The sequence below is a fragment of the Microcaecilia unicolor genome, chromosome 2 (genome assembly GCF_901765095.1).
Source record: "Microcaecilia unicolor chromosome 2, aMicUni1.1, whole genome shotgun sequence".
NCBI lineage: Eukaryota > Metazoa > Chordata > Amphibia > Gymnophiona > Siphonopidae > Microcaecilia > Microcaecilia unicolor.
Window position 1 is genome coordinate 50,648,591 of NC_044032.1, and position 22,973 is coordinate 50,671,563.

At 47.6% G+C, this 22,973-nt stretch overlaps 1 protein-coding gene across 1 annotated transcript in view; it reads right to left on the reverse strand.

Moving 5' to 3' along the window:
• Window positions 1–20,202: 20,202 nt before the first annotated feature.
• Window positions 20,203–22,973, reverse strand: part of LOC115462878 (unconventional myosin-Vb-like) — a 122,303-nt gene continuing 119,532 nt past the window's right edge. The window contains exon 5 of the mRNA XM_030192938.1: window positions 20,203–20,655. Coding sequence (XP_030048798.1) covers window positions 20,503–20,655 — 153 coding nt within the window. The 3' untranslated portion in view covers window positions 20,203–20,502. The remainder of the gene's footprint in view (window positions 20,656–22,973) is intronic.

The window sequence follows — 22,973 nt, forward strand, 5'->3', positions numbered from 1 at the left end:
CGAACCACCTGTGCACAGTCTTTATTCTGGTCCGTTTCAGGGACCCCTTTAAATCTCAAATTGTTCCTTCTGGAACGATTTTCCAAATCTTCCAGCTCCAATTGCATTTTTGCTTTTTCGGCTTGCACAATCGTGAGAGCAGTGCGCAAGCCCTCTATTTCTCCCTCCACGTGCTCCAACGTGTCTTCCACCTGCTCCACCCTGCCTCCGATCTCTCTCACCTCTTTTTGAATGTCTGTGACCGCCTCCCGAATAGTTTTCCGGACCGCCAACATCTCAGCTTTTAAAGCTTTAAACCACCTCGCTACCTCCCGCTTCGTCAGCTCCGTATCACTTTCCAGCTGTTCCACTGGGTCCTCTGTTACAGAGCCAGAATCCGTGGCGGCCATTTTGTTGCTGGCTTTCTGCTGGGAGCGGCTCGTGTTCGCCGCCTCGTCCTTCTGTGTCGCGGCGAATTTAAACTTTTCCAGCTGTTTTCTTGTCGCCATCGCGTCTCTTCTTTCTGCCCTCAAAACCGCCAAACTCGGGGGGTTGGGAACCGGGAAATAGCGCTGATTTCTTCGCTGCCCCGACGGACCTATGGATACAGGCTTCCATCTCCGACGGTGACGTCACTTCCTCCTGTGTTCTTTGCCTTCTTATGAAGAAAAGAATCCAGCTGGCCAGAGAGGCTTAAACGGAAAAGATTTTTGGAGCCCGGTCCAAAACCTTGGTGTCGATATCGGCATCGATGTCGGGAGTTGCATTGGCATTGGATGCATCGGTCCATATGACTGAGAGACCTGTCTCAGACACTGGGAGTGGACACTGTTCAGGGCCCCCAGGACCCATCACAATCGGACCCAACACTGAGGCGACATGAGGATTCGATGGCGTCCTCATCGGCAAGGAGCATTGGTGACTGACATCGGGTAAAGGCCAGGAAGCATTGGCATTATCCTCCTCGATGCAAGGTGCTGGGAGCCCCAGTATACTGAAGAATTTGGTCCCCAAGTAGTGTCGGTGCCGGGAGGACCACTCCCCCTTCATACAAGAGATGCCAAGGCAAGGGTTTCCATGCAGCCAGGACCAGGCATCCGTCTCAACCCCAGCAGTTCAGCAGTCTGTTTCTGAACCGGCACCCCAGCCTTTCCCAGTGGCCTCTTGAGCACATCCGGGCCATGCTCTCTGAGCTGTTGTTGGGGTTCTTACAGCAGTGATCATCGGCATCTGGGGTGCTTGCACCAGCTGTGCTACTTCCTGCTGCTCTGTAAGGCACTCAGCCTGTGGTGAGGTATCAGATGCTGGAGTCACTTGCGGCAACAGTGTCGACAGCTACCCGTGTGGGCACCCACTTGATATCAGTGCAGGAAACGTTGCTGGGGTCAAGGTTGGTACCAACTCCTCAGTGCCCTTCTCGAGGACATGACTCCTCTATTTTGAAATAGGCTCAGTCTCGGCCCTCCCATGAGGAGTTTTCACCAACACCGATAAGCACTCATGGGACTCTGATAAGGATCCAAGGTACTTCTTGGAGGAGGAGTCCTACTGCATTCCATCTGACTCCTCCCCTCCGGAGTAAAAGAGAAAATATCTACCAGAGTGCCTTTCCTTCCCAGGTTGTGTGCAGGAAATGGCGGCTGCCATTCCCATTCATTTGGAGACTGAGGACGAGCCTGGGGCTGAGAAGTTTGAGGTCCTGGACTACGAATCTCCTCCTAAGGAGGCTGTGATGGTCCCTTTTCACCGGATCCTGAAAGATGTTCAGGTGAAGAACTGGGAGTTGTGTGTGTGTGCTCCCCCCCCCCCCCCCCCCACCCACTGTTGGTACAAATCCAACAAATTTTCAACCAGTGTTGGGAATGTTTCCTTTATAATGTGGTTATCTTTGTGCCCCCTCTTTCCCAGTTCCAGTGTCCCCCTCCCTCCGAGTTCCAGGGTCATCCCCTCCCTCCCTTCGAGTTCCAGGATCATCCTCCCCCCCCCCCGTCTCTCCGAGTTCCAGGGTCGTCCCCTCCCTCCCTCCGAGTTCCAGGGGACCGAGTTTCAGGTTCCCCCCTCCCTCCCTCCGAGTTTCAGGGCCCCCCCCCTCGGAACGCGACATCACACGCATGAGGGTGTCGTCGTCCCTTCCTTCCAGCACCCAAATTTGTGAACCCAACTTTTGTTGACCTGTATAGAATCCATTTCTCTGTGAATGTAAAACTATAGGGGTGATTCTACAGCCATAGGACTGATGTAAGCACAATTGTCTAAGTGTGGCATGGCGTTCATATTCTTTAAGTTATGTGGGTAGGTTGGGAGCCCAGTCTTACTATACCCCCATGTGTATGCTCTCGTTCAAATTCGCCTTAGGCAAGACAGATGCGTATTTACAGAATAGAGCTTAGAAGGAATGTGGGCACATATGCGTGTGTATGCTAGCATTCCAAACATTTGTACCATAAATATTAATGCCCAGTTTACAGAACTGCCCTTTATAAGGGCAATTCTATAATTTTGGCACCCACATTTATACACCTCTTGCACACATGAATGCATAAAATACTAGCACTTACCCATGTACGTGTATGCATACTTGCACTAAGTCAGGGACAGACTGACAAGGATCTGGTCCCCCAGGCAATAAGAGGGCCTGGGTCCCACATCTCTCACTCCACCCAACCCCATTTACCTCAGAAGTCCCTTTCTCCATAGCAGGTCTTGGCTGTTTGCCGCTGACAGGAACCTCTCTGCCGCAGCCACACTTGCAGAAGCAGGGAGTGATGTCAGTAAGGGGCAGGCCACAGCAGAGAGAAGGCTCCTGTTGGTAGCAAACTGTTGGGGCCCTGTACGGAAAAAGAGTCTTTTGAGTAACACGAGAGGTGGTGAGAGAAGGGGCATGCCTGACCTGGGGACGAAGAGGAGAAAGATGTTGGACAGGAGGTACTGAGGCCCCTCAACTGCACTGGGCACTGCCCAGTTGCCTGGACAGTCCGACCCTGCACTGAGTGCTAGAAGGGCACCTATGAAATACCTGCTTAATTGACATAGTGCGTAGCTGCAAGGACATACACAGGAGAGGGAGGAAGGGGACCATAAGTGAGGCTGCCACTTAAACGCCCAACTTACAGAATACTCTTAAGTTACACATGCCTTTGCCACATTTAGGTGCCAGCACTTACACCAGGTTTATGGTTGGTGTAACTGTAGGTTCCTAAATGTTAGGCACACCAATGCCAAGTTACAGAATTACTCTATAACAGAAGGTACTGTTAGAGAATAGGATCATAGAAACAGAGAAGAATGGAGGCAGATAAAGACTAGAATGGCCTATCCAATCTGCCCATCCATGCAATCTGTTCTCCCTATCACTTTCTTAAATATCCTATGTACTCGTCCCAAGCTCTCTTGAATTCTGATACTGTTTCTGTCTCCACCACTTCCACTGGGAGGCTGTTCCACAAATTCACCACCCTTTCTGTGAAGATGTATTTTCTGAGTCTATCCCCTTTCACCTTCATCCTATGCCCCCTCATTCCAGATCTTCCTTTCAATTGAAAGAGACCTTGGGGTGCCTAAATGGAGGTACTAGTAATAGAATTACCCTCCTGTGTGTGCACTTCTGCAGAAACTGAAATTAAAGCAGCATTTGATACAGCACTGAAGTGTAAATGCCATTTGAAAACTGACCTCCACTATTTTTATATTGAGATGATGTTTCATCAACCCCTGACTTTCGGGTCAGACTTGCCAGGGTTTGCACAGGAGAGTTGGTGATGATTGGCTTGTTAACAAATTAAACTGAGCGCACAAATCCAGGATATGACCGGATTTGATATATAGAAGCTGGGGGAATGAGTTTGACTTGGTAAATCTTTCACAAGTCTAAAAAGTGTAGGGCATTCCCCAGACAAGGAATGAACTGTGAAAAATGAGACCTTGAGCAGGTCCGAGTTACTGCCCCCTGGCTTGAAATCCACTCATGTAGGCAATTTTTTTTAATTTAAATTTTTATTTTTATTATTAAGTGGCTCATGCCACCTCTGCTGTGTTATGTGAGATACTGTGTTTTCATAAAATAAGTTAACAAGGGTCTCTTGGTAGAACCATCTAGTGCATCACTGCTTCTAGCTTACTGATTAACCACCTCCAACCCAGCACATGGAAAACAATGGATCCTGTTCAAAGGTAATTCAGATATCCTGCTTTTTGCAAACAGCAGCACATAGGGCTGGTGTTAAAACATGCTGGGGCCCCAAAGTCCATCAGCAGGCTATATCTCTGTCAAATTGAGACAGCCTTAGGCCCCTGTAGCCCAGGGCAAATGCCCTGTTTGCACCGCAACACCGGCCCTGAGCATAAACAATGGGAAACACACCTACACAAGAAAAAAATAAGTTTTTGACTATGGAAAACTACACATGGCTCCGTTGTGCACTAGCAAAATGGCTCCTTTCATGCTTTTTTTAGTGTGGGCTACCTGGTTCATAAGTTTTATCAAATGTGAGTTGCAAGGTGACATAACAGATTTTGCACTAGAAGGTCTTCAGAATTATTTAAGCATATGGTGAAACTATAGACCAATGCTGTGCTAATTTTTCCACTAAGATGACAATTTAGCATGGTGGTAAACCTTGAGAAGTACACAGGGCATATTTGCTAAGCTTTTCTTTATTCTATTTCCTTGATGAATGAGAAAATTCATGTTTATCTTTCTGAAACTATATGATCAGGGCTAATGATGAGGGTATTGCTATGTTATCTCTGACTGCATTGTGTTGTAAGCTATTTACACAAATCCTGGAGGCCATGTGGCTGCCAAGGCCATAGCTGAACAGTGAATAAAGCTACCAATCCCATTTTCTACAGAAGACCAGTTTAATAGACTCTTCTAGCTGGATAGAGACCAGAAAAACCCAACAAGAGATCAATCAGGTTAGCCAGGGTCAATATCTTTGTGATCTCCACTCCCCACACCCCTTGCTATGGGATCTGCTTTTATACTAATACCTGAAAGTTAACTCTTTAAAGTGTATGAGACTCAAAAAATCCTACAGCTCTTTTGATAGAGATTTAAATGAGAGACTTCATTAACCTGGCACAGGATGCAGGCTGAGAAAACAGATGCCAGCAAGGCTGGCTGGAGGTCAGTACTGCTTTGAAGCTCACAGTTGTCATCTGATTCTCACAGGCAACTCTTTCAAGCTAAATACCAATTGCCCCAGTCATATAGTAGGAAAATGTACATATTTGCATAACAATATCACTGTATGATTGGTAGCTCATTAAGACATGGGAGTGGATGATGTTTCTCATGAGACACCAGTTACCTGTTTTACAGGTGCATATTTTATTCCTCCCCTACATAAGGGGAAATGGGACTTGATATACTGCCTTTCTGTGGTTTTTGCAACTACATTCAAAGCGGTTTACATATATTCAGGTACTTATTTTGTACCAGGGCAATGGAGGGTTAAGTGACTTGCCCAGAGTCAAAAGGAGCTGCAGTGGGAATTGAACTCAGTTCCCCTGGATCAAAGTCCACTGCACTAACCACTAGGCTACTCCATACTGCCATACGGGGACAGACCAAAGGTCCATCAAACCCAGCATCCTGTTTCCAACATTGGCCAATCCAGGACACAAGTACTTGGCAAGATCCCACAACAGCGCAATACATTTTATGCTGCTTATTCTATAAGCAGTGGATTTTTCTCAAGTCCATTTTAATAATGGTCTATGGTCTTTCCTTTAGGAAGCCACCCAATCCTTTTTTAAACCCCACTAAGCTAACTGCTTTTACTACATTCGAGATGGCACTGAATTCCAGAGTTTAATTACACGAGTGAAGAGAGGTGTGGTAGCCGTGTTAGTCCACTCTTAAAGGTTATCAATAGAAATCAAACAACATAAAACATGGAAAAGAAAATATGATACCTTTTTTATTGGACATAACTTAATACATTTCTTGATTAGCTTTCGAAGGTTGCCCTTCTTCGTCAGACGAAGAAGGGCAACCTTCGAAAGCTAATCAAGAAATGTATTAAGTTATGTCCAATAAAAAAGGTATCATCTTATTTTCTTCACGAGTGAAGAAAAATTACTCCAATTCGTTTTAAATTTACTACTTTGCAGCTTCATTGCTTGCCCCCTAGTTCAAGTATTTTTGGAAAAAAGAGTAAACAATCGATTCACGTCTACCCATTCCACTCATTATTTTATAGACCTCTATCATATCTCCCCTCAGCAATCTTTTCTCCAAGCTGAAGAGCCCTAGCCACTTTAGCCTTTTCTCATAGGAAAGTCATCCCTTCCCCTTTATCATTTTTGTTGCCTTTCTCTGTACCTTTTCTAATTCCACTGTATCTTTTTTGAGATGTGCCGACCAGAATTGAACACAATATTTGAGGTGCGATCACACCATGAAGCAATACAAAGGCATTATAATGTCCGGAATTTAACACAATATTCGAGGTGCAGTCGCACCATGGAGTGATGCAAAGGCATTATTTTTTTTTGTTACATTTGTACCCCGCGCTTTCCCACTCATGGCAGGCTCAATGCGGCTTACATTATAACGTCCCCGTTTTTGTTTTCCATTCATTTCCTAATAATACCTAACATTCTATTTGCTTTCTTAGTGGCCACCACACACTGAGCAGAGGGTTTCAACGTATCATCAACAATGAGGCCTAGATTCCTTTCCTGGTCGGTTACTCCTAATGTGGAACCTTGCATTACGTAGCTATAATTCGGGCTCCTCTTTCCCACATGCATCACTTTGCACTTGCTCACATTAAACATCATCTGTCATTTAGATGGCAAGATGACGTTTAATTGGATCAAGTCCAGGGGACTTGTCTTGAGGGCTGGATGTGCACTTTTCTTTCTTTTTCTTTTTTTTAGGAAACACACTCTCAGTGCTGCTCTATGGCTGGTATGAGCCATCATGGTTTTGGCACCATAATCCCCTTTTTCTGTATGAACATCCATTTCAATCAAGCCCCTTCTGCTATAGCACTATGGCCTGATCCTTAAATCCAGCAAAGGGTCCTTTCCTGTGCTGCTTTGGTCTTCTGGTTCAGGCTTCAGATTCCAATTTCTCTCACTCCTTGTGACTCAAGGAAAGTCAATGAATCCTCCTTTGCCTCAGGTACAAACTTGTATTAACCAATTACTGTGCAACAGTCTGTGCTGTTGAAGCTTTTCATCCATGAGCAGCCATAAACCTCTAGCTGATCTCATGTTTGGATCACCATGTAGTGTTTGTTTGTTTTTTTTTTGCTATTCCATGTATAACAGTATAGAAAGTTGACCTCCATTGCAGGCCAGCACAGGCTGTCATTGTCCTACACTGCTGCCTGTAGTTTATATGCTTTCTGTTATGGCTACAGAAAGCATATAACCTACAGGCAGCAGTGTAGGACAATGACAGCCTGTGCTGGCCTGCCTAGGTCATGACCCCAAACATAGATTTGGGAAGTTTTGCCATACTGGGTCAGACCAGAGATCTATCTAGTCCTGTATCCCAACAAAGGCAAAGAGAACACTTACAGACTGGAGAATTCCTTGTTTCTTGGAGTTCAGCATGAAACTGTGTATTTCTTTATGGAGAAGGCTGTACAGGTTTATCAGAATAGGCATGTGATGGCAGCAAACTTCAGTATAAGAATGCCTAGGACTTGTGATTTCAAGTCTCTCTCTTCTGACTTTGTAAATTTTTTTTTTTACCCCTCTAGGCTTCAGATTACCTATATTCAGTGCGTTTTCTCTAGTAAAAAAGATGCCAGTACTCAAATGCCAGGCCACCCTTCAGGGGTGGGGTGATCACTGAGGGGACTCACCCCATAATAGCCAGGCCCCCTGCAATCAGTCACAAAATCGATGACAAGGCAGAATTGGTGTATAGAGCTTGACCTCTTTCATTAAAACTTGGGGACCATGGGTCAATTTTTGCACACAATGGAAAAGGTGCCGGTACTCAAAACCCCTCAAAAAAAAGCCCTGTCCATATTATACTGGTTACAACAACAAAACAATTATATAACAACATTGCTTCACCCCCCTGGAAGCCACCATCATATCAGTCAACATTTTACAGTGAAATGAATGCCATTCTCATAATCGAGGGTGCTAAACACAAATTATTCCTCCCTGGAAACAATGGGGCTTTCTCAACATTAGGGGTTCTAGAGTTCCCACTGCATCCACAGAGCTGGCACCTATGGCCATCCTGTTAAGCAGGTTCAAACACTGTCACCAGACCCGCTGGGCATGTATATTTCTGAAGTCTTAAATCATAAAGCTGCTTGCTTTTCTGTTACAATAAGAGGAACTGGGAGTGGCCTAGTGGTTAGGGTGGTGGACTTTGGTCCTGGGGGAACTGAGTTCAATTCCTGGCACAGGCAGCTCCTTGTGACTCTGGGCAAGTCACTTAACCCTCCATTTCCTGCTGCATTGAGCCTGCCATGAGTGGGAAAGCGTGGGGTACAAATGTAACAAAATGACAACAGTGGCCAACCAAATCACTCTTGCTCATGAAAAGCCTGGCTTCTTTTAAATACACATCACAGCAGTGCCAACATTAATATATTTGTTAACTACAGCACATTATTTAGCCACATTTAGAATATACCTTTTTTGTTTAATAAGGGAGAGAAGTGGTCGAATCTATGTTACCGGAAATTTTATGAAAAGGTACACTTTAGGTACAGAGGACATTGTATGAAGGTAGGGGGCTGGATTTGAGAACTAAATGACCTCTTTCAATGCCTCTTTGTCCACCCCCCCCCCCCCCCCCGGGTGAATTTTACTCCCTGGGAAAGGTGAGAGATGGATAATGCCAAAAATTGAAGTTCTACATTTTATAGAACAGGCATAATACAGTCTCTGGCAATATAGGCTTCTCCACACTACCCTACCAATGTGCTCCAGGAGCTCACTTCTAAGCCTAGGTGCCATTTCTGTGGGTACGTAAGCAAGCTTAAATACTTGAAAGGTCTTAATGCATGAGAAACAAACCTTTTTCAAAGTAAAGAAAGCTACAGAACTAGAGGACATAATATGAAGCTGCAAGCGGTAGGGCTGAGGAGCAACTGCAGGAAAAGCGAATGCTACATACCTGTAGAAGGTATTCTCCGAGGACAGCAGGCTGATTGTTCTCACTGATGGGTGACGTCCACGGCAGCCCCTCCAATCGGAAAACTTTACTAGCAAAGGCCTTTGCTAGTCCTCGCGCACCGATGCGCACCGCGCATGCGCGGCCGTCTTCCCGCCCGAACCGGCTCATGTTCGTCAGTCCCGTATGTAGCAAGACAAAGACAAGGGAAGACACAACTCCAAAGGGGAGGCGGGCGGGTTTGTGAGAACAATCAGCCTGCTGTCCTCGGAGAATACCTTCTACAGGTATGTAGCATTCGCTTTCTCTGAGGACAAGCAGGCTGCTTGTTCTCACTGATGGGGTATCCCTAGCCCCCAGGCTCACTCAAAACAACAAACATGGTCAATTGGGCCTCGCAACGGCGAGGACATAACTGAGATTGACCTAACAACTTATCCAACTAACTGAGAGTGTAGCCTGGAACAGAATAAAAATGGGCCTAGGAGGGTGGAGTTGGATTCTAAACCCCGAACAGATTCTGAAGCACTGACTGCCCGAACCGACTGTCGCGTCGGGTATCCTGCTGCAGGCAGTAATGAGATGTGAATGTGTGGACAGATGACCACGTCGCAGCTTTGCAGATCTCTTCAATAGTGGCTGACTTCAAGTGGGCCACTGACGCAGCCATGGCTCTGACATTGTGAGCCGTGACATGACCCTCAAGAGCCAGCCCAGCCTGGGCGTAAGTGAAGGAAATGCAATCTGCTAGCCAATTGGATATGGTGCGTTTCCCCACAGCCACTCTCCTCCTGTTGGGATCAAAAGAAACAAACAATTGGGCGGACTGTCTGTTGGGTTGTCTCCGCTCCAGATAGAAGGCCAATGTTCTTTTGCAGTCCAATGTGTGCAGCTGACGTTCAGCAGGGCAGGAATGAGGACGGGGAAAAAATGTTGACAAGACAATTGACTGGTTCAGATGGAACTCCGACACTACCTTCGGCAAGAACTTAGGGTGAGTGCGGAGGACTACTCTGTTATGATGAAATTTGGTGTAAGGGGCCTGAAGCTCACTGACTCTACGAGCTGAAGTAACTGCCACCAAGAAAATGACTTTCCAGGTCAAGTACGTCATGCAAGGTTCCATGTTAGGAGTTACAGACCAAGAAAGGGATCTGGGTGTTGTCGTTGATAACACACTGAAACCTTCTGCTCAGTGTGCTGCTGCGGCTAAGAAAGCAAATAGAATGTTGGGTATTATTAGGAAAGGTATGGAAAACAGGTGTGAGGATGTTATAATGCCGTTGTATCGCTCCATGGTGCGACCGCACCTTGAGTATTGTGTTCAATTCTGGTCGCCGCATCTCAAGAAAGATATAGTAGAATTGGAAAAGGTGCAGCGAAGGGCGACTAAAATGATAGCGGGGATGGGACGACTTCCCTATGAAGAAAGACTAAGGAGGCTAGGGCTATACAGCTTGGAGAAGAGACGGCTGAGGGGAGACATGATAGAGGTATATAAAATAATGAGTGGAGTGGAACAGGTGGATGTGAAGCGTCTGTTCACGCTGTCCAAAAATACTAGGACTAGGGGGCATGCAATGAAACTACAGTGTAGTAAATTTAAAACAAATCGGAGAAAATTTTTCTTCACCCAACGTGTAATTAAACTCTGGAATTCGTTGCCGGAGAAAGTGGTGAAGGCGGTTAGCTTAGCAGAGTTTAAAAAGGGGTTGGACGGTTTCCTAAAGGACAAGTCCATAAACCGCTACTAAACGGACTTGGAAAAATCCAAAATTCCAGGAATAACATGTATAGAATGTTTGTACGTTTGGGAAGCTTGCCAGGTGCCCTTGGCCTGGATTGGCCGCTGTCGTGGACAGGATGCTGGGCTCGATGGACCCTTGGTCTTTTCCCAGTATGGCATTACTTATGTACTTATGTACTTCAGATGGCAGGAGTTCAGTGGCTCAAAAGGAGGTTTCATCAGCTGGGTGAGAACGACATTGAGATCCCATGACACTGTAGGAGGTTTGACGGGGGGCTTTGACAAAAGCAAACCTCTCATGAAGCGAACAACTAAAGGCTGTCCTGAGATCGGCTTACCTTCCACACGGTAATGGTATGCACTGATTGCGCTAAGGTGAACCCTTACAGAGTTGGTCTTGAGACCAGACTCAGACAAGTGCAGAAGGTATTCAAGCAGGGTCTGTGTAGAACAGGAGCGAGGATCTAAGGCCTTGCTGTCACACCAGATGGCAAACCTCCTCCATAAAAGAAGTAACTCCACTTAGTGGAATCTTTTCTGGAAGCAAGCAAGACACGGGAGACACCCTCCAACAGACCCAAAGAGGCAAAGTCTACGCTCTCAACATCCAGGCCGTGAGAGCCAGAACCTGGAGGTTGGGATGCAGAAGCGCCCCTTCGTCCTGTGTGATGAGGGTCGGAAAAAACTCCAATCTCCACGGTTCTTCGGAGGACAACTCCAGAAGGAGAGGGAACCAGATCTGACGCGGCCAAAAGGGAGCAATCAGGATCATGGTGCCTCGGTCTTGCTTGAGTTTCAACAAAGTCTTCCCCACCAGAGGTATGGGAGGATAAGCATACAGCAGGCCGTCCCCCCAATCCAGGAGGAAGGCATCCGATGCCACTGCCATGGGCCTGAATCTGGAACAGAACTGAGGGACCTTGTAGTTGGCTCGAGATGCAAAGAGATCTACCAAGGGGGTGCCCCACACCTGGAAGATCTGGCGCACTACTTGGAGTTGAGCGACCACTCGTGAGGTTGCATAATCCTGCTCAACCTGTCGGCCAGACTGTTGTTTACGCCTGCCAGATATGTGGCTTGGAGCAACATGCCGTGACGGCGAGCCCACAGCCACATGCTTGTTGATGTAATACATGGCAACCTGGTTGTCTGTCTGAATTTGGATAATTTGGTGGGACAGCCGATCACTGAAAGCCTTCAGAGCGTTCCAGACCGCTCGTAACTCCAGGAGATTGATCTGCAGATCGCGTTCCTGGAGGGACCAGCTTCCCTGGGTGTGAAGCCCATCGACATGAGCTCCCCACCCCAGGAGAGACGCATCCTTAGTCAGCACTTTTTGTGGCTGAGGAATTTGGAAAGGGCGTCCCAGAGTCAAATTGGACCAAATCGTCCACCAATACAGGGATTTGAGAAAACTCGTGGACAGGTGGATCACGTCTTCTAGATCCCCAGCAGCTTGAAACCACTGGGAAGCTAGGGTCCATTGAGCAGATCGCATGTGAAGATGAGCCATGGAAGTCACATGAACTGTGGAGGCCATCTGGCCCAACAATCTCAACATCTGTCGAGCTGTGATCTGCTGGGACGCTCGCACCCGAGAGATGAGGGACAACAAGTTGTTGGCTCTCGTCTCTGGGAGATAGGCACGAGCTGTCCTAGAATCCAGCAGAGCTCCTATGAATTCGAGTCTCTATACTGGGAGAAGATGGGACTTTGGATAATTTATCTCAAACCCCAGTAGCTCCAGGAGGCGAATAGTCCTCTGCATGGACAGTAGAGCTCCTGCCTCGGATGTGTTCTTCACCAGCCAATTGTCGAGATAGGGGAACACGTGTACTCCCAGCCTGCGAAGCGCCGCTGCTACTACAGCTAAGCACTTCGTGAACACTCTGGGCGCAGAGGCGAGCCCAAAGGGTAGCACACAGTACTGGAAGTGACGTGTGCCCAGCTGAAATCGCAGATATTGCCTGTGAGCTGGCAGTATCGGGATGTGCGTGTAGGCGTCCTTCAAGTCCAGAGAGCATAGCCAGTCGTTTTCCTGAATCATGGGAAGAAGGGTGCCCAGGGAAAGCATCCTGAACTTTTCCTTGATCAGATATTTGTTCAGGGCCCTTAGGTCTAGGATGGGACGCATCCCCTCTGTTTTCTTTTCCACAAGGAAGTACCTGGAATAGAATCCCAGCCCTTCTTGCCCGGATGGCATGGGCTCGACCGCATTGGCGCTGAGAAGGGCGGAGAGTTCCTCTGCAAGAACCTGCTTGTGCTGGAAGCTGTAAGATTGAGCTCCCGGTGGGCAATTTGGAGGTTTGGAGGCCAAATTGAGGGTGTATCCTTGCCGGACTATTTGAAGAACCCAACGGTCGGAGGTTACAAGAGGCCACCTTTGGTGAAAAGCTTTCAACCTCCCCCCGACCGGCAGATCGTCCGGCACTGACACGTTGATGTCGGCTATGCTCTGCTGGAGCCAGTCAAAAGCTCGCCCCCTGCTTTTGCTGGGGAGCCGTGGGGCCTTGCTGAGGCGCACGCTGCTGACGAGAGCGAGTGCGCTGGGGCTTAGCCTGGGCCGCAGGCTGTCGAGAAGGAGGATTGTACCTACGCTTACCAGAAGAGTAGGGAACAGTCTTCCTTCCCCCATAAAAACGTCTACCTGAGGAGGTAGGTGCTGAAGGCTGCCGGCGGGAGAACTTGTCGAAAGCGGTATCCCGCTGGTGGAGCTGCTCTACCACCTGTTCGACTTTCTCTCCAAAAATGTTGTCTGCTCGGCAAGGGGAGTCCGCAATCCGCTGCTGGATCCTATTCTCCAGGTCGGAGGCACGCAGCCATGAGAGTCTGCGCATCACCACACCTTGAGCAGCGGCCCTGGACGCAACATCAAAGGTATCATATACCCCTCTGGCCAGGAATTTTCTGCATGCCTTCAGCTGCCTGACCACCTCCTGAAATGGCTTGGCTTGCTCAGGAGGGAGCTTGTCCACCATGCCCGCCAACTGCCGCACATTGTTCCGCATATGTATGCTCGTGTAGAGCTGGTAAGACTGAATTTTGGCCACGAGCATAGAAGAATGGTAGGCCTTCCTCCCAAAGGAGTCTAAGGTTCTAGAGTCTTTGCCCGGGGGCGCCGAAGCATGCTCCCTAGAACTCTTAGCCTTCTTTAGGGCCAGATCCACCACACCAGAGTCGTGAGGCAACTGCGTGCGCATCAGCTCTGGGTCCCCATGGATCCGGTACTGGGACTCGATCTTCTTGGGAATGTGGGGATTACTTAGAGGCTTGGTCCAGTTCGCCAGCAATGTCTTTTTTAGGACATGATGCATGGGTACTGTGGACGCTTTCTTAGGTGGAGAAGGATAGTCCAAGAGCTCAAACATTTCAGCCCTGGGCTCATCCTCCACAACCACCGGGAAGGGGATGGCCGTAGACATCTCCCGGACAAAGGCCGCAAAAGACAGACTCTCAGGAGGAGAAAGCTGCCTTTCAGGGGAGGAAGTGGGATCAGAAGGAAGGCCATCAGACTCCTCGTCAGAGAAATATCTGATGTCCTCCTCCTCCTCCTCCCACGAGGCCTCACCATCAGACACAAGTTCATGAACCTGTGTCTGAAGCTGTGCCCGACTCGACTCCGTGGAAACACGGCCACGGTGGGAGCGTCGAGAGGTAGACTCCCTCGCCATCACCGGCAAAGCTCCCTCCGCCGACGTCGTCGGGGAGCCTTCCCGGGAGGTGACCGCAGTCGGTACCGCAAGCGGCACCGATGTCGGAGACCTCACCCCAGGCAAGGGGCCAGCTGGCGCCTTACTCGACGGTACCGGTGGCGCAAGCACCCCTGGTACCGGAGGGGAAGGGCGCAACAGCTCTCCCAGGATCTCCGGGAGAACGGCCCGGAGACTCTCGTGCAGAGCGGCTGTGGAGAAAGACATGGAAGCCGATGCAGGCGTCGAGGTCAAAGTCTCTTCCGGGCATGGAGGCTGTTCCGGGCTGTCCAAGGTGGAGCGCATCGACACCTCCTGAACAGAGGGTGAGCGGTCCTCCCGGTGCCGATGCCTACTGCGTGCCGACTCCCTCGGCGACCCAGAGCTCTCGGTACCGATGCGGGAAGGAGACTGGTGTCGATGCTTCTTTGATTTTTTCAAACGAAGCATGTCACTGGAGCTTCCCGGTACTGACGAGGACGACGTAGAATCCAGCTGTCGCTTCCTCGGGGCCGAGGCCGAAGAAGGTCGATCTCGGGGGGGGGGGGGGGCTGTACCGCAGGAGCCCTCAGGGTAGGGGGAGACCCACCCGAAGGCTCACTGCCACCAGCAGGGGAATGGACAGCCCTCACCTGCACTCCGGTCGAAGCACCACCGTCCGACGACATCAGCAACAGTGGAGGTCCCGGTACCACCGACGCAGCCTTTCGATGTCTCGGTATCGACGATGCAGAGGGTCGATACCTCGCTGCAGTTGATACCGAGGTCGAAGGTCTTGATGCTGCCGACGTCAATGCACTCGATGACTCCGGTGCTGTTGTCGACGAAGAGCCTGAAAACAACACGTTCCACTGGGCCAATCTCGCTACCTGAGTCCTCTTCTGTAAAAGGGCGCAAAGACTACAGGCCTGCGGGCGGTGCCCAGCCCCCAGACACTGAAGACACGACGCGTGCCTATCAGTGAGCGAGATTACCCGGGCGCACTGGGTGCACTTCTTGAAGCCGCTGGGAGACTTCAATGACATGGGCGGAAAAATCACGCCGGCGAAATCAAAATTCGTAATGGCGACTAAGGGCACCAAAAATAGGGAGAGAAAAAACCCGTACCGAGGCCCCAAAAAAGGCCTACCCCGAAAGCGAAAGGAAACTTATGTCGGGGAAACAAACTGGCCACACGGGAAGGGACAAGACCGAAAGGTCTCTCTTTTTTTTTTTTTTTTTCGAAATCGTGAAGACGCGCGAGGGTCAACTTTGAGGGGCGCGAAATGGCGCAAAACACGACCGTCCCAAGTGCGGACAACGAACACGAGCCGGTTCAGGCAGGAAGACGGATGCGCATGGGCGCGCGAGGACTAGCAAAGGCCTTTGCTAGTGAAGTTTCCGATTGGAGGGGCTGCCGTGGACGTCACCCATCAGTGAGAACAAGCAGCCTGCTTGTCCTCGGAGAATATTTTTTTTTCATGGAAAGAACGATGGCTGCCCGGAATATCCTCCCAGAGCAGGTGATGGTGAGGTGGTTGTGGTGGAAACAGAAATAGTGATGGAATAAAAAAAAAAAAAACAGAACCATGGGCCTTTAAAAATGGAACACAGCTCTTTAACGAATGAGCCTTGACAAAAAGACTCAACACGGGCCGTGTTTAGGTGACTAGCACCTGCATCAGGGGTCACAGCAGTGGTGTGCTGGAGCCGGCTCACACCAGCTCTCAAGAGCCGGTTGTTAAATGTATTGGCATCTTGCGAGCCGGTTGTTGGCCCATGCGAGCTGACTCGCCTCTGCTCCCCTGGTCTTCCATCATCCGTCTGCAGCTCTGTGAGTCCCCGATAGCCGTTTCCTTCTTACGCCACACCCCTACCTTTAAAAATTTTATTTTCCCTCGAGGCGCGCCGGCGATGAAGGCTTGAAGCGAAGGCAGCAGGCTCAGCTCGGTTCCAGGCCTTCCCTTCACATCATGGCTCCGCCCTCGCGCAAACAGGAAATACGTCAGGCGAGGGCGGAGCCACGATGCGAAGGGAAGGCCTGGAACCGAGCTGAGCCTGCTGCCTTCGCTTCAAGCCTTCAACGCCGGTGCACCTCGAGGGAAAATAACATTTTTAAAGGTAAGGGTGCGGCGTAAGAAGGAAACGGCTATCGGGGACTCGCAGAGCTGCAGAGGGCATTCGGATAATGGACGACCGGGGGGGGGGGGAGGGCTGGAAGAAGGCAGATGGAGGGGAGGAGGGCAGGGGGAGAGGAGGGTTGCTGGACATGGGTGGGTGGAGGGCAGGGGAGAGGAGGGTTGCTGGACATGGGTGGGTGGATGGAGGGCAGGGGAGAGCAAGGCTGCTGGACATGGGTGGGTAGATGGAGGACAGGGGAGAGGAGGGTTGCTGGACATGGGTGGAGGAGAGGGGAGAGAGAATAAATGCTGGACATGGATGGAGGGGAGGGAAGAGTGAGGAAGGAGATGAGAAGAGGGAAAAGGAAAAGAGGAGAATAACTGCACATGGATGGAGAAAATAGGCAGAAGCTGAGGACCAGAAATGAAGAAGGAGGAAAGAAATAAATGGAAAGGAAGCCCTGGAAACGGAGTTAAGAGCACAGATAGCAGCAGAATCGGATTCTGGGCCAGCATGATCAGAAAAACAGTCACCAGACAACAAATGTAGAAAAAAACTCATATTTTATTATAGTGTTTGGAATATGTTCACTTTGAGAATCAGGTGCTCAACATTAAAAGTTTATATTTATTTATTTATGGCATTTTATCCCACATTAAACATGAATTAGATTGGAACCTGGGATCATTTAATAGTTTTTTCCTGGAGAGAGTAATGCATTGCCCCCCCCCCCCCCCCCCCGGCTATTGCCAGCTCTGCAATTTTTTTTGGGGGGGGGGGCGCAGTGGTGGATTGGGGGGGGGGGCGCAGAGGTGGACAGGGGAGAGAGCCTGTTGTTAAAAATTTACCAGCACACCACTGGGTCACAGTGATGACGTGGAAAACTTGGGGAATAACTCGAATATATTCCTCTACACTATATTATTCCTTACCCCATGTCTTATATAGTAAAAGCTACAAAGCAGCAAGGCACTTTCACTTTCTGTATCCAAACGAATTCAAAAAGGCATAGGATAATATATAGAATCCCTTAATGGCAAAAGGATGTAAAGATGGTATCTTCAGAGTGGAGTGAGCATGGGTACTAAAGCCTATGCTCACAGGTCCCACCCTGTGCAAGGAAACTGGAGGGACAAAGTGGGACCTGTGGCGAATTTACAGGCTGACTTAATCCTCACTCTATCATGACTGGTATTAGGGGTTACAAACAAGACGTTCCTTGGTCCCCACCCTACATGTGGTCTCAGCTTACCTAATTGTGAACAAGATCCAGCCTGCTGGTGGGCTTTGGTAGCTCCTACTAAATTTCTGCTCTAGGCTCCAGGATATTTAACACCAGTCCTGCACTTGCTGTATTCTAATGATAGGGTTGCTGGAGCAGAACCCCAAGGATTTTTGGAGAGAAAGAGGTTGGGGGGGGGGGGGGTGAAGAGAAGGGTTCAGAGATCTGAGGCAGATTTGGTGGAGAGGGAGGAAGGCAAGGACCTTACCATTCTAGTCACGGATCGAGTAACCTGCGCATAAATGTAGATAAGACTGGACATGGTTGAAATGGCCAACCAGATGCAAACGGGGTAGCATCACAGTTACCAGAGGTTTATTTTCTACCATTCTCACATTATAAGTAGCTTTTCACATTTTAGTATATTATTCACTTGTCTACTCAACCAGCTCCTTTATTTTTACCTCTGGTGATTACTATTAATATCTAATATGAATGAGGATACAGCATCCTGTTTCTAAGGATTTTCCAAACTGTCATGCTATATTTTCCAATGAGCAAAAGCTTCTTCATAAAATGTTTATCACGTTCTCTAAATGTGCAACATAACACATAAGATAAATCTATAAGCTGGCACCTAGTTTATAAAATACTAGTGCTTTCACAAGTGACTGGTGCCAATAATGGGCAATTCCGCTCATAAGTGCTATGTAGTGCATGTAACTTGCTTACTGCACAACTGTCAGAGCTATATACACATGGACAGAGCATGGGGGTGTCACCAAGTGATGCAGGGTTGCCAGGTGGAAAAATTTTTTCCCACCCAATCCAGCCTAAAAACAGCCCAAAACCCGCCCAAACTCAAACCCCACCCCTGACACCCCCACCCCCTCATCATCACCCCGCCCCCGCCATCATCGGCCCCGCCTCCCCTGTCATCGGCCCCGCCTCCCCTGTAATCGGCCCCGCCCAGAACGTCACTAACCCCGCCCAAAACGTCACTAACCCCGCCCCCGTGGCCGAAAAAAACGCCTGAAAACCGCGGAAAAGAAAAAAAAGAAGCCCAAAAAACCGCGACCCGCCGCGGGCAAAAATTTCCCGCGGCAGGTCGCGGAAAACCGCCCACCTGGCAACACTGGATGCTTGCAACTTCTAGGATTCTATTGGTTGGGTGCATTGCATGATGCACTTAGGCACACCCACTTAACACCAGCCATTGACCTGTCATATATAAGCATGCCTAATCTTTGGAACACCAATGTAGCTTTAAACTAATATTCTATAATGGCTTAGGTGCACCCCTTTGTAGTGTCTAAAATGAGGTGCCAATACATAGGATTACTGCCCTAGTATAACATTCTCTTGTACACATAGGCTGCCACCTTCCTAGAACTAAATAAAGCCCTTCCTGACATCTTTCACCCCAAATTTGACATTTCACTCAAATGCTAGTAATTAATCCCTATGCATTTGAGGTCTACAAGTTCACACTGACTAGGAGGCCAGTGTATGAAGAAATGTCTATGCTTAAACATGGCTTCCCATACCCACAGGTATTTCTCCTACCTCTGCACCCAATGGATGGGTGCTGCAGTATTAAGGCACCTTTAAAAGGCCTCGCCCACCATCCCATGCATGCTTTGGTCCACACATTTGCTACACTGATATAAATATGACACTGAGAGAAGACTTGTTCCTTAGCAGGCTGGATCCAGAGCAAGTAAGCAGCAATGCAGATTTTACCAAACATTTCCAGCTGGGCATATTTTTTGAGCTATGACCAACCCTTGACATTCATCACAACACTAGAAAACAACCTTTGCAATCCAGATCAAAACGAAGTGCTTTCACTTTCATGCTGTAGGTCTGATTACCATTGCATATTTCACATCCTTTACAGGCTGATTTCTTAGCTTTCACTCCTGGATTTCCTGGCCCGGTGGCCTCAGTGAGGTCAGAACCTTTAGACCTTCCTGGAGGTTTTGCAGCTCGGTTAGTAGCTCCAAACCCAAATACCAGGGAATTGCTGCACCAGTACCCCATGAAGTTAGAGCAAAGGTAATTTTACTTGACTGCATCTATGATAATAAGAGCCCTCATGGGACATGCAAGATGGCAGCACCACTGTGATGATAGCCTAGGATCAGAAAAAAGCAGCTTATACTTCCCGGCCTGCCTGAGCACACAGAAATGTGATCGCAGCCAGTGAGCTAACTGCAGAGCACAGAACAGCCCATAGATTCTCCTTAAATGGGACTCTTACCTTGAGTTGTCTATTGCCAATAGGACTGAAGTTTTTTTTTTTTTTTTTACAATCACCTGTTATTAAATTTACTGTCACCTTCGCCCCTATACGCAGTCATTGCTGCACATCTCTAATTATAGAAAGACCTCTTACGTTGCTGTGCATCTTGCAGTTTTATTCAGCCATAAAATAAAGAAATAAAAAAAATCTATATTTCAAGTATTCTCATTCTGAGCAGCTGGATACAAAAATCAGACAAGGTCAGTTCATTAATGTACTTAACTATACACTCCAGCATGGACTGCTCTTTTATACAGGCTCTCCAACAACATTGATTGCTCCACATTTTTAATTTGCCTATAATTTACTTTATTTTTTTCCCTTTTTTTGGCCAGATTTCTCTCTCTGTGTGTTGGCTTTTCATACTTTGTTGAGAAACTCCAAGTTGAGAGAAGCAGGGATGTGAACGGAGTCCATGGTGATTGAGGATGGGTTGAAGGGAAAGAGAACTGGGAACATGTATTTGAAATCCAGCAGCAGCTGTGGTGGGTCATTTCGTTCTTGCAACTGTGCCTAGAACAGGAGCAAAAGAGTTGGTCATTTTTTTTACCACTTGCTTTCCTAGTTAACCAAATACTCACGCTTACTCTTCAGATTTATTTTACGGCATACACTATTGACCCAACATAGATGCCAACATTCTGCAACACAGCAAACCCAACAATCGTATTGGACATTTTCTTTCTCTACCGGTTTTGGCAAACACCTACGGTACTACGTAAGCCACATTGAGCTTGCAAATAGGTGGGAAAATGTAACAAAAGTAACAAAATGTAACAAATAAATAAATGATTGCTATTACCATATACTCCAACCAGAACCCTTCACTTCTCACATCAAAATCTCATGGTGTGTGGTTGTTCCCTCCCGGCTTCGTCTCGTCTGGACCAGAAACTCTTGATTCAGTGTGATGGCCCACACATGCTGGAATAAACTGCCCTTGAACATTTGTTTGAAACTTCCCGTAAAAAAATTTAAAGCAGCTCTAAAAACCTACTTTTTCAGTCAGGCTTTCCAAAATTCATCCTAACCTTTTCAGCCATACAACCTCCAGTGTAATTTTGTCCTCTCTTTTTCTCATCTATTTCTTACCCCGCCTTCCTTTTGTGTCCATTCATAATATTTGTAATTAGCTTTCTGTAATATTTTTTTTTTTTTTAATTTCTATTTATGAGTTATTGAATTTGCATTTATGCAATAATACATAGATACACACTTCACACATTGAAGTATTAACTAGATATTTCAAAAAGGCAAAAACATCCTCTTATTTAGTCCACAAATATTGACCCAAGATCTAGGAAATTACAAAAAGGTAAAGGAAAAAAAAAATATATATATAGAGTAGATAGAACCTTCAGTATCACAGCCAGGTTAAGCGCTAGCAATCAAGGAATTCACAGCGATTATTCTTTAGTTGAAATAAACTCAATTAACTTCCCTGGGTCAAAAAAAAATGTAATTAACAGCATTCAAAGAAATATAACATTTGCAAGGAAACGTTAATATAAAGGATCCTCCTAATCGGAGAACCCTCTCTTTTAACGTCAAAAACTGCTTTCTTCTTCTTTGAGTCTCTATACAAAAATCCGGAAATATCTGTATTTTTGATCCAAGAAAAGGAGAGTTCATGTGTCTGAAATAAAGTTTAAATATATTATCCTGATCCAGTTGTAAAGCAAATGTAACCAGCAGTGTAGTTCTTTCAGTCACTACCTCCAAAGATTGCTCTAAAAATTCTGTCAAATTAACATCAGACTGGGGCTTTATAGGCAACTTACTCAGACCAGCTCCGGAAATATACTGAGTCCTGGTAATACGCGGTAGTCCCTCAAGGGGAATACCTAATACCTCTGAAAAATATTTTTTAAGCATGTCTAAAGCCAGAGTGAGGGGGGCTTTAGGAAAATTAAGAAATCGTAGATTATTGCCTCTTATCTGATTTTCAAGATATTCTATTTTTCGCTGCTGGAAATTGCTATTTTTTATCAACATTAAAGTTGAAGAGTTCACTGTTACTAAATCTTTATCAAAAGTCTCCATTTTGGTCTTCTGTTCTAGAATTTCAGATTTTACTACTATTTGAGCTTGCTTTAGTTCAGTCACCTCTCCCCTCAATATACCTGAAATTTGCTGGAGGTTGGTATTCAAGCCTTGAATTGCTTCCCATAATAAATCAAGTGTAACAGTCGGTGGTTTAGTCAACCCTCCAAGATTCCACGGGGATTCGCCGGGCTTCCCTTCGGACAGCAAACCTGTCTGGGCTGTTGTTCTCATCGGCGTCGAAGAAGCAACGGGGTCTCCAGCCGCGCCTGCAGGGGACCGACTTCCGGATTCTGCTAAGCGTTCCCTCGTTGTCTTCGCCTCAACCCCCGGTCTTGGGGGGACTGTTATCTGGGGAGGGCTCAACGAAATTCCCTCTGCGCTCCGGTCTCCAAGATCTCCCGGACCACCCAAAGTGTTACCTCCGGTTCCAAGCACTCGAAGGCCTGATTCCTGTAACGTTGTCTGACGCAGCGGAGGGGGATCGACCTTGCCCGTGGAGACAGGCAAGCTAGTCTTCCCTTTCCTCTTACCCATTTCGGGTTTGAGGAAACTCAGTTGCGCAAATTTCGAGCAGGGTTCAGGAGCTCCCGCGGGTGCTACTACTCATGCCGCCATCTTGGATCCTCTTTCTGTAATATTTTATTCATACCTATTATAACTTAGGCCTCCTTCTGTATCCCCCCTCCCCTTCACCCCTATTGTAAATCGCTTTGATATCTGATTAAGTGGTATATCAAAAAGAACCCAAATGTGAATGTAATTATCAGTTAAGTCATATTAGGAAA